The 13,119-nt window shown below is 39.5% G+C and overlaps 1 protein-coding gene across 7 annotated transcripts in view; it reads left to right on the top strand.

Annotated features, from left to right (window-relative positions):
- Positions 1-12,917, top strand: part of LOC121277613 (zinc finger containing ubiquitin peptidase 1) — a 39,589-nt gene extending 26,672 nt beyond the window's left edge. For 5 of the 7 annotated variants that reach the window (XM_041187165.1, XM_041187163.1, XM_041187162.1 and 2 more), the window contains 5 exons: positions 77-265; positions 1,729-1,894; positions 5,497-5,660; positions 9,747-9,961; positions 12,251-12,917. In XM_041187165.1, the coding sequence (XP_041043099.1) occupies positions 77-265; positions 1,729-1,894; positions 5,497-5,660; positions 9,747-9,961; positions 12,251-12,298 (782 nt within the window). In that variant the 3' untranslated portion in view covers positions 12,299-12,917. The remainder of the gene's footprint in view (positions 1-76; positions 266-1,728; positions 1,895-5,496; positions 5,661-9,746; positions 9,962-12,250) is intronic. The other 2 variants (XM_041187164.1, XM_041187166.1) reach the window with 2 other exon arrangements.
- The last annotated feature ends 202 nt before the right edge of the window (positions 12,918-13,119 follow it).

The following is a 13,119-nucleotide window of genomic DNA, read 5'->3' as shown; positions in this document are numbered from 1 at the left end:
AATTTATATAATTTAGCATAAGAACCGAGCTCTATTCATTTATATTCACTTATTGAACTGTGTTCTTGTGTTACAGGGCTAATAAGGGCGCTAAATGAATATTATCAGCGAAATGGTGCAGAAATAAGGCATGTGTTTTTGTGTGCAGAAACAGATCACTATCATGCCTCTTTAGGAGACAAAGGCTGGGGATGTGGATACCGAAACTTTCAAATGCTTTTTTCCTCACTTATGAAGATGGAAGGATATAAGCGTGAATTACATGGTACAAATATTAGACAAAAACATTACTGTTCGTAGGATGGTGGGAGCAGGTTCTGAGAAACACTAATGCTAAGCAAGCTTGCACGCTATTTATTTGTAACTTAATCCTAGATCACAGAGGTCTTGGCACATTGGTTAGCGTCTTTGCCTCTGAGTCAGAAGCTCTGGGTTTACGTTCCATCCAGACTTGACGGCCAAGGAACGTGCATTCATGATACAGTCAAACAGGTTGAGTATCAACCTGCAAATCCTTCCAACACACGCCAACGATAGGCGGTAAGAGTGGGATAGATGCCTGGTCAGGCATGTGATGGAAAGAAAGTTGGAGCCTCTACCATCACTACCCATAGCTCCAGACTACAGCATGCATAGAAAGGTGCATGTTGCCACAGCAACTCGACTCCCTGTGTGAACTGTACCATCACCAATCCTAGATCACAATTGTGCTTTCCCTACATTTTCCTTGTTGATCTCATGTAATATTGTGTTGATTTTCTTTTTTATTTCAAGAGACCATTGCAAAAATGCTAAATAGTAGATAACTATAATCTAGCTAATGTATTTCAGAGACTTGACTCAGTTTTTTACTTTCTTTATATCATACATTTCACAGTTGTCTTTGTTTGGATCCTAGAAGCAAAAGTAGCCACTTGGATTCATTAGGAAACAATGAGAGCTGAAAGCCTGTTTCAACATTTTAACTTTCAGATGTAATGTTCCTGTAAAAATATATAATTTATGTTAATCAGAACACTAGTTCCTTTGCACAGCATTATGAAACAGTGATGTTAGTGCTCAAAGCTATTTGGTTGGTAAAAGCTAAAAACACTCTTTATGCTGAGCTACAGCTCTACAACAGATCATAGCATGTGAACTGTACAGAAAGGTGGGACTGGGGGAGGTTGGGTATAAGAAACATTTCTATCTATATGGCACCTTATCACATAAAATATGTCACTTTAAAATTCAATGATGACTGTCAAAGGAGACAGGCTAGTTATTTTCAGAAAAATAATTATGAGGTGACTGTATTTAATATTTTGGTGCTGATACTTAAAGGAAATAAATTTTTGCCAGGGTATCAAAACAACACAGGTCATCTGCCATTGGATGTTTAATGTCCAACAGAACCAGCAGATGTTTCATCCAAAAGACACAAGCTCTTTAAATGCAAGTCTTGCTTTGTATTATTTGGAGTGTCAACCTAGGTTGTGGACTGATGTTCTGTTGTGTGATATAAACCTATAACTTTCTGCATCCAAAAGCAAATCTATATATATTAAAAAACTAGTACAAAGTTTTTGTACCCTCTACATGTAATTTTTGGCCATTGTCCTCCTAGTCCAGTGGAAAGAAGTAAATTAGCAGTTTAATTTAGATATACTTTATTTGCACATTTGAACAAATATTCTTTTTCTATGTTTGGACAGAGAGTTGTAAATATTTTTCATTTCTTTCTTTTAGACCTTGTTATCCCTTGCATTCCAAAACTTCAGTCTATGATAGAAGAAGCATGGAAAGATGGGTTTGACCCTCAAGGTGCTGCACATTTTCAAAATAAACTGCAGGGCACTCGAGCTTGGATTGGAGCAACAGAAATCTATTCTTTATTGACCTTTCTAAGGATAAAGTTAGTATATGAGTTAACAATACTTTGGATTGATAAAAATGAACCTGCTAATTTATTGGTTATTGTATTAACTTTTCACTCAGTTGCAAGAGTTAACCTGATAGTCAAATTCACTTTTAATGATTAAGAGACTAAAATTGGCACTTGCAATATGACAGAACCATTAAAGTACTGTCCAATCCCCAACTGAATTAATGTACGTACCCATTTCCCCCAATGGATGTCATTGATGTATTTGCATAACATGGAGATATTAAGGATTTCAGCTGAATATTTCAACAGTCCAGTAATAAGCAAACATTATATTTTGCAGTGAATTGAATAGTTGTGTTCTTTAATGAGAATGTTCTCTGTTCCACAGAGACAGAAATTAAACTGATGTTTTTTTCCCTCTCTACCTTTTTTCCACCTCTACATAGTATTTGAGTGTCCATACGCTGCCATTTGGAAGAATTGTGGAGGCCATCTGCAGCTGATGGCATTTCTGAATTGGCATATGAAATCAACATTGTTACTAATGAAATAAAAACAGAAAATGCTAGAAAAACTCAGCAGGTCTGGCAGCATCTGTGCAGAGAGAAATAGTTAATGTTTTGAGTCTGCATGACTCTTCTCTCTCTCTCCACAGATGCTGCCAGACCTGTTGAATTTTTTCAGCATTTTCTGTTTTTATTTCACATTTCCAACATCTGCAGTATTTTGCTTTTATTTTATTCTTACTAATGAGTTCTGTTTGAATGACATTTTCTGATCAAGGAGATGAATGTTGGCACTCGAAAAATTTAACTTTTAACTTTCAGATCCAATTTCCACATCAAGGATTTCTAGTAATTCACGTACCTCCATAGATCAAATGCAAAGTAAAGTAGTTTCTATTCTGTCTGACGTTGGACTGAATATTAGGTGTCCGTGGCGGGTGTGTTTCCTGCGGTGGCGGGGAGGGCACGTAAAATGGGATGAGTTCCCATCCCACTACCATCCCAACCACCCCCGAGTTCATCCCCATAATATGGGGGATTTTTAATATGTGGATTTTGGTGCCTGCCTGCCACATTAAAATGACCAATTGAGAGTTATCAATACGCTGCCCTTGCCATAATATGCTTGGCACGACCAGCAGGGTGGGAGTGAGAAGTGAGTTTTAACCAGAAATAGTTAAAGGGGGCAGGGGGCGGTGTTGTCGGTCTTTGGGGGCTGACTTTTGCCGATCGTGGGGTAACCCCCCTCAGACTGAACACCCCCCCCCCCCCCCCCGATTTTGTTCCTACCCTCTCTTAAACCCACCCTCTTCTTTCCCACTGCACCCCCCCCGCCCTGACCTCTGACCCTGTCGCTAACGCTCTCAAACCCTCCCAGCCCAAGATCCCGGACTTACCTTCTCCAGGGATCCTAGGCCTTGGGCTGCACTCCTCACCTGCAGTCCCAGCAGCTGCCACTGACACTTTCCTGGAGCTGCCAGCACTGATGGATCTACTGGCCATTCGGATTGACTGGCAGCTCCAGAGGGCAGGACTTCACCCCAATGAAGTCCCACTCAGCCCTGGTTAATGAGCCCCTCTTCAATAAAGTTCATGGGGCTGCTCGGCATGTTGTCAGTCAGCTTCATGCCAACAATTTCTGACAGAGGGGAGAGGAGTTCTCCAGTCTATTCGCATAATTGAAGATAGTGAAAAATGGCATCTTGGATCCTGGGTTTTATAAATAGAGGCATAAGAGTACAAAAGCAAGGAAGTTATGGTGAATGGTCAATTATGTGAATAGATTGGAGAACTCCTTAAAGAAGAGAAATTTGAAAAGAAATTTCCTAGAAGCATTCAAAATCATGAGGGCTGTAGATGGAGAGAAATTATTCCCATTGGCGGAAGAGTGGGAAAATCATAGGGCACCGATTCAAGGCGATTGGCAAAAGAACCAATGGTGACATGAGAAAAAACCTTTTAACAAAGCAGGTAGTTAGGATCTGGAGTGCACTACCTGAGAATGTGATGGAGGCAGATACAGTCAGGATTTCCAAAAGGGAATTGGATAAGCACTTGAAGAGAGAAAATTGCTGGGCATGGGGAAAGGGTCAAGGGGTGGGACTAGGTGAGTTTTTGCAGAGAGCCAGCACAGACATGACAGGTCGAAGGGCCTCCTCAACTGCTGCACACATTCTACAATTCAATCAGAAAATTCTCACTTATTTTCGCTGAATACCATTGACCTTTAATAGAAAAGGAAGTGTTTTTAGGTTGTTGAATAGTATTTTTTATATTCATTCCTGGGATGTGGGCATCGCTGGCTATGCCTGCATTTATTGCCCATCCCTAATTGCCCTCAAGAAAGTGGTGGCGTGCTGCCTTGAACCACTGCAGCCCTTGTAGTTCTGTTAGGGAGGGAGTTTTGAATTTTGACCCAGCGACGGTGAAGAAACGGTGATATATTTCCAAGTCAGGATGTTGAGTGGCTTGAGGGGGAACTTCCAGGTGGCGGTGTTCCCACGTATCTGCTGCCCTTGTCCTTTTAAATGGTAGCGGTCGTGGGTTTGAAAGGTGCTGTCTGAGGAGTTTTGGTTAGTTCCTGCAGTGCATCTTGTAGATGGTACAGACTGCTGCCAATGTGCGTCAGTGGTGGGGGGAGTGAATGTTTGTGGGTAGGGTGCCAATCAAGCAGCCTGCTTTGTCCTGGATGATGTAAATCTTCTTGAGTCTTGTTGGAGCTGCGGTCATCCAGGCAAGTAGAGAGTATTCCATCACATTCCTGACTTGTGCCTTGTAGATGGTGGACAGGCTTTGGGGGGGGTTCAGGGCGTAAGTTAATTGTCACAGGATTTGTGGCCTCTGTCTGCTCTTGTAGCCACAGTATTTATATGGCTAGTCCAGTTCATTTTCTGGTCAATGGTAACACCCAGGATGTTGAGAGTGGTGAATTCAGCAATGGTCATGTCACAATGTTAAGGGGTTATGGTTAGATTTTGTCTTGTTGGAGATAATCATTGCCTGGCACAAATGTTACTTGCCATTTGTCAACCAAAGCCTGGACATGGATTGCTTCAGTATTTGAGGAGTTGCAAAGGGTACTGAACATTGGTGCAATAATCAGTGAACATCTCCACTTCTGGAGTGCTCAAAATGTTTTTTGAAATCTCTTGGTCACGGGGTGCCATATAAAATCCCAGATTCAACCCATCATCTATGCTTAATCAGCTGTCTTCAGTGAAGTGATAAACCTGGCCTTACTGCCCCTGGGAGGGAGAGAACACCATGGTTCAAAATTGTGATCAGCATCAAGTTGGAATAGCATCTGGATGTCAGCGAGGACAAGAATAAATATGACAGTGGTGCTCCCCAGATTCATTCAAGCTGCTGGCACTCAAATGTCTAACCTTAATTTTTAAATGTCTACTTGGAAGAGGGTTTCTCATATGTGTGGGACCATATCTCAACTTGTCACAGTTTTGGAAAGAGGTGTGAGGGAATTTGGATGTCGAATTACAAGGTAAAAAAGAATCAAACTAATAGAAAACATAGAGGAAAACGTCCTGCTACTGATAATTAAATCTACTCATCAAACATTTTTCCTGTGGTAGAATATGTTGAAAGTAATCCATCTGTGTATTTCAGGTGTCAAATAGTTGATTTTCATCATCCCACTGGACCATCAGACACACATCCTCGTTTGTTTGAGTGGCTAAGGCAATTCTATTCTTCAGGCAGAGATGCAGGGCCACGGTTACAACCTAGGGTTATATGGACAAACAAGCCACCGATCTATCTACAACACCACGGTAAAAAGACAGACATGATTTCTAATGTTTTCCAACTTCTTTTTATTGATTGTCAGCTGACCTAACATAGTCAGATTTTGTTCTTAATATTGTCCACAGTGATGTGTTCTTGTAATTAGGAACTTACTGTTAATTCTGGGATGCTGCCCAAAGCACGATACATACAACTTTGCAGATTTCCCATTATTGTGTCCTTGGCCTGGTTAGGGAAACTACCTATTTGCCATGATCACAAGATAGAAATATTGGGAGAAAGCCTGAACTTAACAATCACTTAACCATCAATGATTGAAAACAAAGGTCAGAATTGTTAGGAATTCACCATTCTACATAATTTGAATGGCTGGCTAAATCTCAAATGTACTCAAACCTGATGATCGTTATATTCAGTTATCATCGTAGACATTTATACAACATGCCAGTAAAGGTATAAAATTATGGTTCTCATTAATGCGTATTTTCTCACACTGAGTATTTGTAGAAAACATGCATAAATTTCAATGCATAAATCTTGACGGCCTGTATTATCTGCTATAAAAGCTGAACCACCTCTATAGTTTATGGTACCACAAATTGTTTTACATATCGTCAAGATCCAAGTGAGCACTAGGTAAAAGGTTCTTCCATTGCTTCCAAAGCTTCAGACAGGGAGAAGCAAGGAAAGTCTATAGCTTTTCATACGTACATACATATGGTAATAATCTTGAAGGTCTAGGTTGTAGGAAGACTGAGTTGTTGCTCCATACACCCCTGGGGAATTTGGGTATAGAAGTGTTCCTCAAGAAGGGGGAATTTGGGTATTGAAGTCCACCCCCAGAAGATTCTGTAGATGGAATAAGAGAGATGGAAAGCGAAGAGCTGTTACAGTTGCTTATATATTATAGGTTATTATTAAATATATGTTCTATATAGCTAACCATGTTTGAAGCTTTGGAAGCAATGGAAGAACCTTTTACCTAGTGCTCACGTGGATCTTGACGATATGTAAAACAATTTGTGGTACCATAAACTATAGAGGTGGTTCAGCTTTTATAGCAGATAATACAGGCCGTCAAGGTTTATGCATTGAAATTTATGCATGTTTTCTACAAATACTCAGTGTGAGAAAATACGCATTAATGAGAACCATAATTTTATACCTTTACTGGCATGTTGTGTAAATGTCTACGATGATATCTGAATATAACGATCATCAGGTTTGAGTACATTTGAGATTTAGCCAGCGATTCAAATTGTAATATGGTGAATTCCTAACAATTCTGACCTTTTTTTTTCAATCATTGATGGTTAAATGATTGTTAAGTTCAGGCTTTCTCCCAATATTTCTATCTTATGATCATGGCAAATAGGTAGTTTCCCTAACCAGGCCAAGGACACAATAATGGGAAATCTGCAAAGTTGTATGTATCGTGCTTTGGGCAGCATCCCAGAATTAACAGTAAGTTCCTAATTACAATATATAATCCATGGAAGTTCATGTGGGAGATATCCTGTCTCCTGTGAAAGCCAACAAGTGTAAAGGTTAAAAGAGAGACTTATTTGCAAGAATTACAAACAGAAATAATGAGTCATAGCATGATAAGAGTATAGTACTTAAAAGCAATAGATAAAATGCATTTATATGGGGCTACTGTCTTTTAGAATACACTTATTTGATTGCAAGTCATTAGGATAAGTAGTCTCTCATAAACCATCACAATATAATGTATGATGTGGTCCATTTACATTGATTTCTTCCCCTCATCTTGCCCCTTAGATCCAAAGGAGCTGTTTAATATTTAATCTTTGTATTTTGTCTGTCACTTATCCATTCTCAACACAAAAACAGAAATACCTGGAAAAACTCAGCAGGTCTGGCAGCATCGGCGGAGAAGAGCAAAGTTGACGTTGCGAGTCCTCATGACCCTTCAACAGAACTAAGTAAAAATAGGAAAGGGGTGAAATATAAGCTGATTTAAGGGGTTTGGCGGGGAGAAGGGGTTGGGGGGGGAGAAGGGGTTGGGGGGGGGTTGTTGGGACAAGCAAGCAGTGATGGAGGAGATAACCAAAAGATGTCACAGACAAAAGAACAAAGAGGTGTTGAAGGTGGTGATATTATCTAAAAGAATGTGCTAATTAAGAGTGGAGAGCAGGACAAGCAAGGTAGCTCTAGTTGGGGTGGGGTGAAATAAACGATGGGTGAAATACATTTAAAAATAATGGAAATAGGTGGGAAAAGAAAAATCTGTATAATTTATTGGAAAAAGCAAAAGGGAGGGGGAAGAAACGGAAAGGGGGTGGGGATGGAGGAGGGAGTTCAAGATCTAAAGTTGTTGAACTCAATATTGCCTGGCAGCCTTGTATGTGTCGCGCTTTGGACAGCATCCCATTCTCATTCCATCCCATTCTTTTAGTTCCTTTGCCTCCCTCGCATCTGTTCTGATGATGCCACTTTCCAAAACAGTTCTTTTGATATGTCTTCCTCCTTCTTTAACCGAGGTTTTCCACCCATGGTGGTTGACAGGGCCCTCAACTGTCTCCGACCCATCTCCTGCGCATTCGCCCTCACAACTTCCTTTCCCTCCCAGAACCATGATAGGGTTCCCCACTTATCACTCCACCAGCCTCCGCATTCAAAGGACCATCCTCCGCCATTTCCACCAACTTTAGCATGATGCCACCACCAAACACTTCCCTTCACCGCTCCCCCCCTCCCTCCCCCGTCAGCATTCATTTGGGACTGTTCCCTCCGGGATACCCTGGTCCACTCCTCCATTAGCCCCTACACCTCAACCCCCTCTCATGGCACCTTCCCGTGCAACTGCAGAAGGCGCAACGCCTGCCCCTTTACTTCCTCCCTTCCTCCTCACTGTCCAAGGGTCCAAACACTCCTTTCAAGTGAAGCAGCACTTCACTTGCAATTCCCTCAATTTAGTCTACTGCATTCGCTGCTCCCAATACGGTCTCCTCTACATTGGAGAGACCAAACGCAGACTGAGTGACCGCTTTGTGGAACACCTTCGGTCTGTCCGCAAGTATGACCCAGACCTTCCTGTCGCTTACCATTTCAACACACCACCCTGCTCTCATGCCCACATGTCTGTCCTTGGCCTGCTCCAATGTTCCAGTGAAGCTCAACACAAACTGGAGATACAGCACCTCATTTTCCGACTGGGCACTTTACAGCCTTCCAGACTTAACATTGAGTTCAACAACTTCAGATCATGAACTCTCTCCTCCATCCTCACCCCTTTTCAATCCCCCTTTTTTCTAATAATTATTATAATTTTTATATATATATTTTTTCCTTTTTCCACCTATTTCTATTATTATTTTTAAAATTTGTTACTGTCCATTGTTTTATCTTCACCTTTTAGCCTTTTTCGATCCCCTCCATTGACCCCACCCCCACTAGGGCCATCGGTCACTTGCTCATCCTGCTTTCTACCCTTAATGTCACCATTAGCACATCCTTTAGCTAATATCACCACCAACACCCCTTTGACCTTTTGTTTATTACATCTTTGGCAATCTTTCTTTTGCCTCCACCTATCACTGGCCCTCTATCCACTTCACCCGTCCAACCCCCCTAAACAGTTTATATTTCACCACATTTCTATTTCTCTTCAGTTCTGATGGAGAGTCATACAGACTTGAAACGTTAACTCTGTCTTCCTCTCCACAGATGCTGACAGACTTGCTGAGTTTTTCCAGCAATTTTTGTTTTCGTTTCAGATTTCCAGCATCCGCAGTATTTTGCTTTTAGCTGCCTGGCAGCCTATTGTTTTTGGTAACATTTGAATACAATACTGTATTAAATCATAAATTGTGAGTAATTTGAATCTTATCTTGCATGCCAAATGCAAAGAAATGCTGAGAAGGAATAAGGAAAATGTAACAAAGCTAAAAAAAAATGTATTTCTATAAAGACCATTGAATTAAATTGGCAGGTAAAGAAGAGCTTAACATTTTACTTTTCAAAAATTGTTTTAAGTTTTTGAGTTCAAAACAGTTAAGCTTGAACCCATTGCTGAAAGACTTTGTTTGTAGTTTGTTTATCAAAACCTGTTTTGAAATAAAATAATTTATAAATCTTTGGAACTTCAGGTCACAGCCGAACTATTATAGGCATAGAAGAAAGGAACAATGGAAAACTTTGCCTTTTGATTTTTGATCCTGGCAACCATGAAATGCAGAAACTTTTGGGCCGTGATATGACTGGAGTCAATCTGAAAATGATTCGTAGGTTTATTGGAAGTATGAAACATAAACAATATCAGATAGTGGCAATAAATGGTTTTCTATCAATGGAAGAGAAAAACGTAAGTGGCTTTTTTAAAAACTGTACATGTTGTATCCAGCAAATCAAAATTTTCATTCTTTTTAATGAAAACTCCATTCAGTCTTCAACTATGACCTTGAGCTTCTGCTCTTCTCTGCCCCACTCCCACTCTGGTTCCTTGGTCCATGGCCTCCTTTCTGTTCTAGTGAAGCCAACAGAAATGCAAAGAACAGCAGCTTATCTTTTGATTAGATATTTACAGCCTTCTAGATTCAACATTGAGTTCAACAATTTCAGATCTTAATGATTGGTCCTGTATTTTTTCTGGCACAGCAGCTTTTGGAATTATTCTGCTATTGCTATTTATACCTCTCCTGGACCCATCTTTGTTTCTTGTACCCTGACCATCCCCTTTTGCCATGCGCCATAGTCCCTTTTGTCAATTAACCTTCACCAATCTTCCAACCTATCTCAGCAGATCTTTCCTTTTGTTCTTTTTCTCTGTCTACCCCTATCTGCCACCTTTCATTGCCTCTGTACTTGCTTAAAGCCTGTTACATCTCTAACTTTTTCCAGTTCTTTCCCATGACAAAAGGTCATCAACTTGAAATGTTAACTATGTTCCTTAGTCCATAAATGCTACCTGACCTGCTGAGCATTTCCAGCATATTCTGTTAAGATAACAAATGGATCTACCACTTGGATGTACCATTGAAATTTTGTTAACATAACACACAGAGCACATGGTTATTTTGTGAATTATCAGCAGGAGAAAATGCACGTCAGATAATCTGTTATAACTGGCACTTTGATATAATATTGGTACGCAAAGCAAAATAATACTTGCATGGCAAGAAACATTATTACTAATAAAACATGCTAGTGCTGCAACTAATGCAGAAAAATACAGTAACTCTTTGGTATCCAGTCATCTACTTTCCAGGGACCACTGTTTGAAAAGCCTAGACATTTAAACTATTCAGTTTATACCTCTTAGCTCAAAAGTAAATTAACTCAAATTATTGAATAAGTCAATCTTTTAACCATTAAACACAATCTTGAATAATAGGGAACCGGCTGTAAAAAACTATAAAGAAACAGTTTCCTAGAGCAAATAGCTCTGGAAATCTTCACACATGAAAACAAAACCTTGCGATTAAACTTCCAATATGAGAAAAGAAGTTTTGTCATTCCCCTATTAATTTTTTTCTCTGTGGACTTGGTCAGGAACTTGAAGGTACAGGGAATGTTCCTCTAACCTTAAGTGATTAATTCCTATAAAGTATTCATTCTCTGAAACAGGAAGTGGGCAGTGTAATTTAGATAGAAGTCTATGGTCTTGGCAATAGATAAGATATTGTCTGTCAATCGTGGCTCAGTTTGTAGTGTACTCACCTCTGAATTAAAAGGGTTATGGATTCAAGTCACACTCCAGGGCATAAGCACAAAAATCAAGGCTAACACTCCAGTATAGTACTGAGGCAATATTGCACTGTCAGAGGTGCTGTTATTCATGAGTCGTCACACCAAGTTCCCATCTGCCTGCTTGGGTGGATGTAAAAGATCCAATGGCGCTATTTTGAAGAAGAGCAGGGGTGTTATCCTTGGTGTCCTGGCCACTATTTATCCCTCAATCAGCACAAAACAGATTATCTGGATGTTATTACATTGCTGAGTATAAATTTGTTGCCGCGTTTCCCATATTAAAAAAGAGACTATTTCAAAGGGTACTTGATTGGCGCAAAGCGGTCATGAAAAGCGCTATATAAATCTAGGGCTTTCTTTATTGGGTTTAAAGTTTGAAATTCACCTTGGGCTTGAGAAAGAGGCTTAAATTTTGGATGATCTGCTTAGATCTGAAAACAGTGATTTCTAAGGGAGGTGCATTCACTGTCAATTGCGTGGAGTTTCTGTCAAAGAATACTATCAACTTCCCCAATTACTACTTGTTCTTTGACTTCTTGCAGCTACTTTAACCTCTACATACTTGAACTCAACCCCTTTGTTTTTTTCTGACGTTACTCCCTCTCAGCTTTGATTTTTTTTCTTAAAAACATTTTCTTTAACAACTGCCTTGTTAGGATCCTATCCCTTAATTTTAGATATGTGGTTGTAAAGAAAATGTATGTAACAGATAAATCTGGGTAATTTCTTTGTTTTTATAATTGTGTGTTTAATGATTCTAAAGATGAAAATTATAATCAAGACCTATTCAAAAATACGCTCTTGCTTTCAAATTATAATAAATGGATAACTGTTTAAAAATAAATCAATCTATAATATCTACCACTGGGTCATAGCAATGTTTGCTGTATCTGTTTCCTTTCAGGCTCGGAAGCATGCATCTGCAGTGCTGACAGCAGAAAAGGTGCCGTAATGAAATTCTTCATACTTGGATTCACTGTGCAAGATATTTAAGATTTTCTTTGCATACATCTTTGCTTGTGTCAAAAGTAAGTTTCAGTTTATACATCTTCCTTTTTTGATCTTGGAATTATATAAATGATGTTTAATGTGAGACCTTAGATATTCAAAATTGACATTGATCCCTCATAATATGCTGGATAAAATGGTGGCAGTCTTAAAGCTTGCTAAAATGGGCTGCAACTATCTGTAACAAGTTACATCTCTTAACTCATGAGCATATCTAAGAATTTTTGAGAGTTTGAGTGCAGTTCAAACTCTCCTTTTCTTCCTGACTTGATATAAGCCCTGCATTGTTCTCTACTGGAAATGGTAGTGATACTTATCAGTGCTCCTTTGTGCAGATAAAAGCCGTATGTTAAACTTTAGAAGATTGAGGCCTACTTGATGAATCTGTAAATATAGCCGCTAAGGTTTGCTTGTGTATATGTTTTGTACTTTTTCTACATAAATTGCATATTATTGCAAAGAAATGAACTTGAAAATATGGTCCAATAACTGGAAAGTTATTTAATATTTTAATTTCCCATTGCACCTGTATAACAGACAAATAAACATTTTGAATTAGTTTACATCTGTGTATTTGTTGTTATCTTTACTTTGTAACAACCAAAAAGTTTGAATTAAGTCCGGTCTTCTACATGTAGACACACAGACCCCGATTTTCGTGGAGTCATCAAGACTCAGCTCTGTATCCAAATGGCAGGCTGGACCCAGATTTGCAAGACCCCATTTCCAACAGATCCAATTTTTGCCTGTAAGGAAAAGGGCGGG

Source organism: Carcharodon carcharias, chromosome 5 (genome assembly GCF_017639515.1).
Source record: "Carcharodon carcharias isolate sCarCar2 chromosome 5, sCarCar2.pri, whole genome shotgun sequence".
In the NCBI taxonomy this organism is placed as follows: domain Eukaryota; kingdom Metazoa; phylum Chordata; class Chondrichthyes; order Lamniformes; family Lamnidae; genus Carcharodon; species Carcharodon carcharias.
Note: the sequence above shows the minus strand (reverse complement) of the source record. Positions and strands in the feature narration are given on the sequence as shown.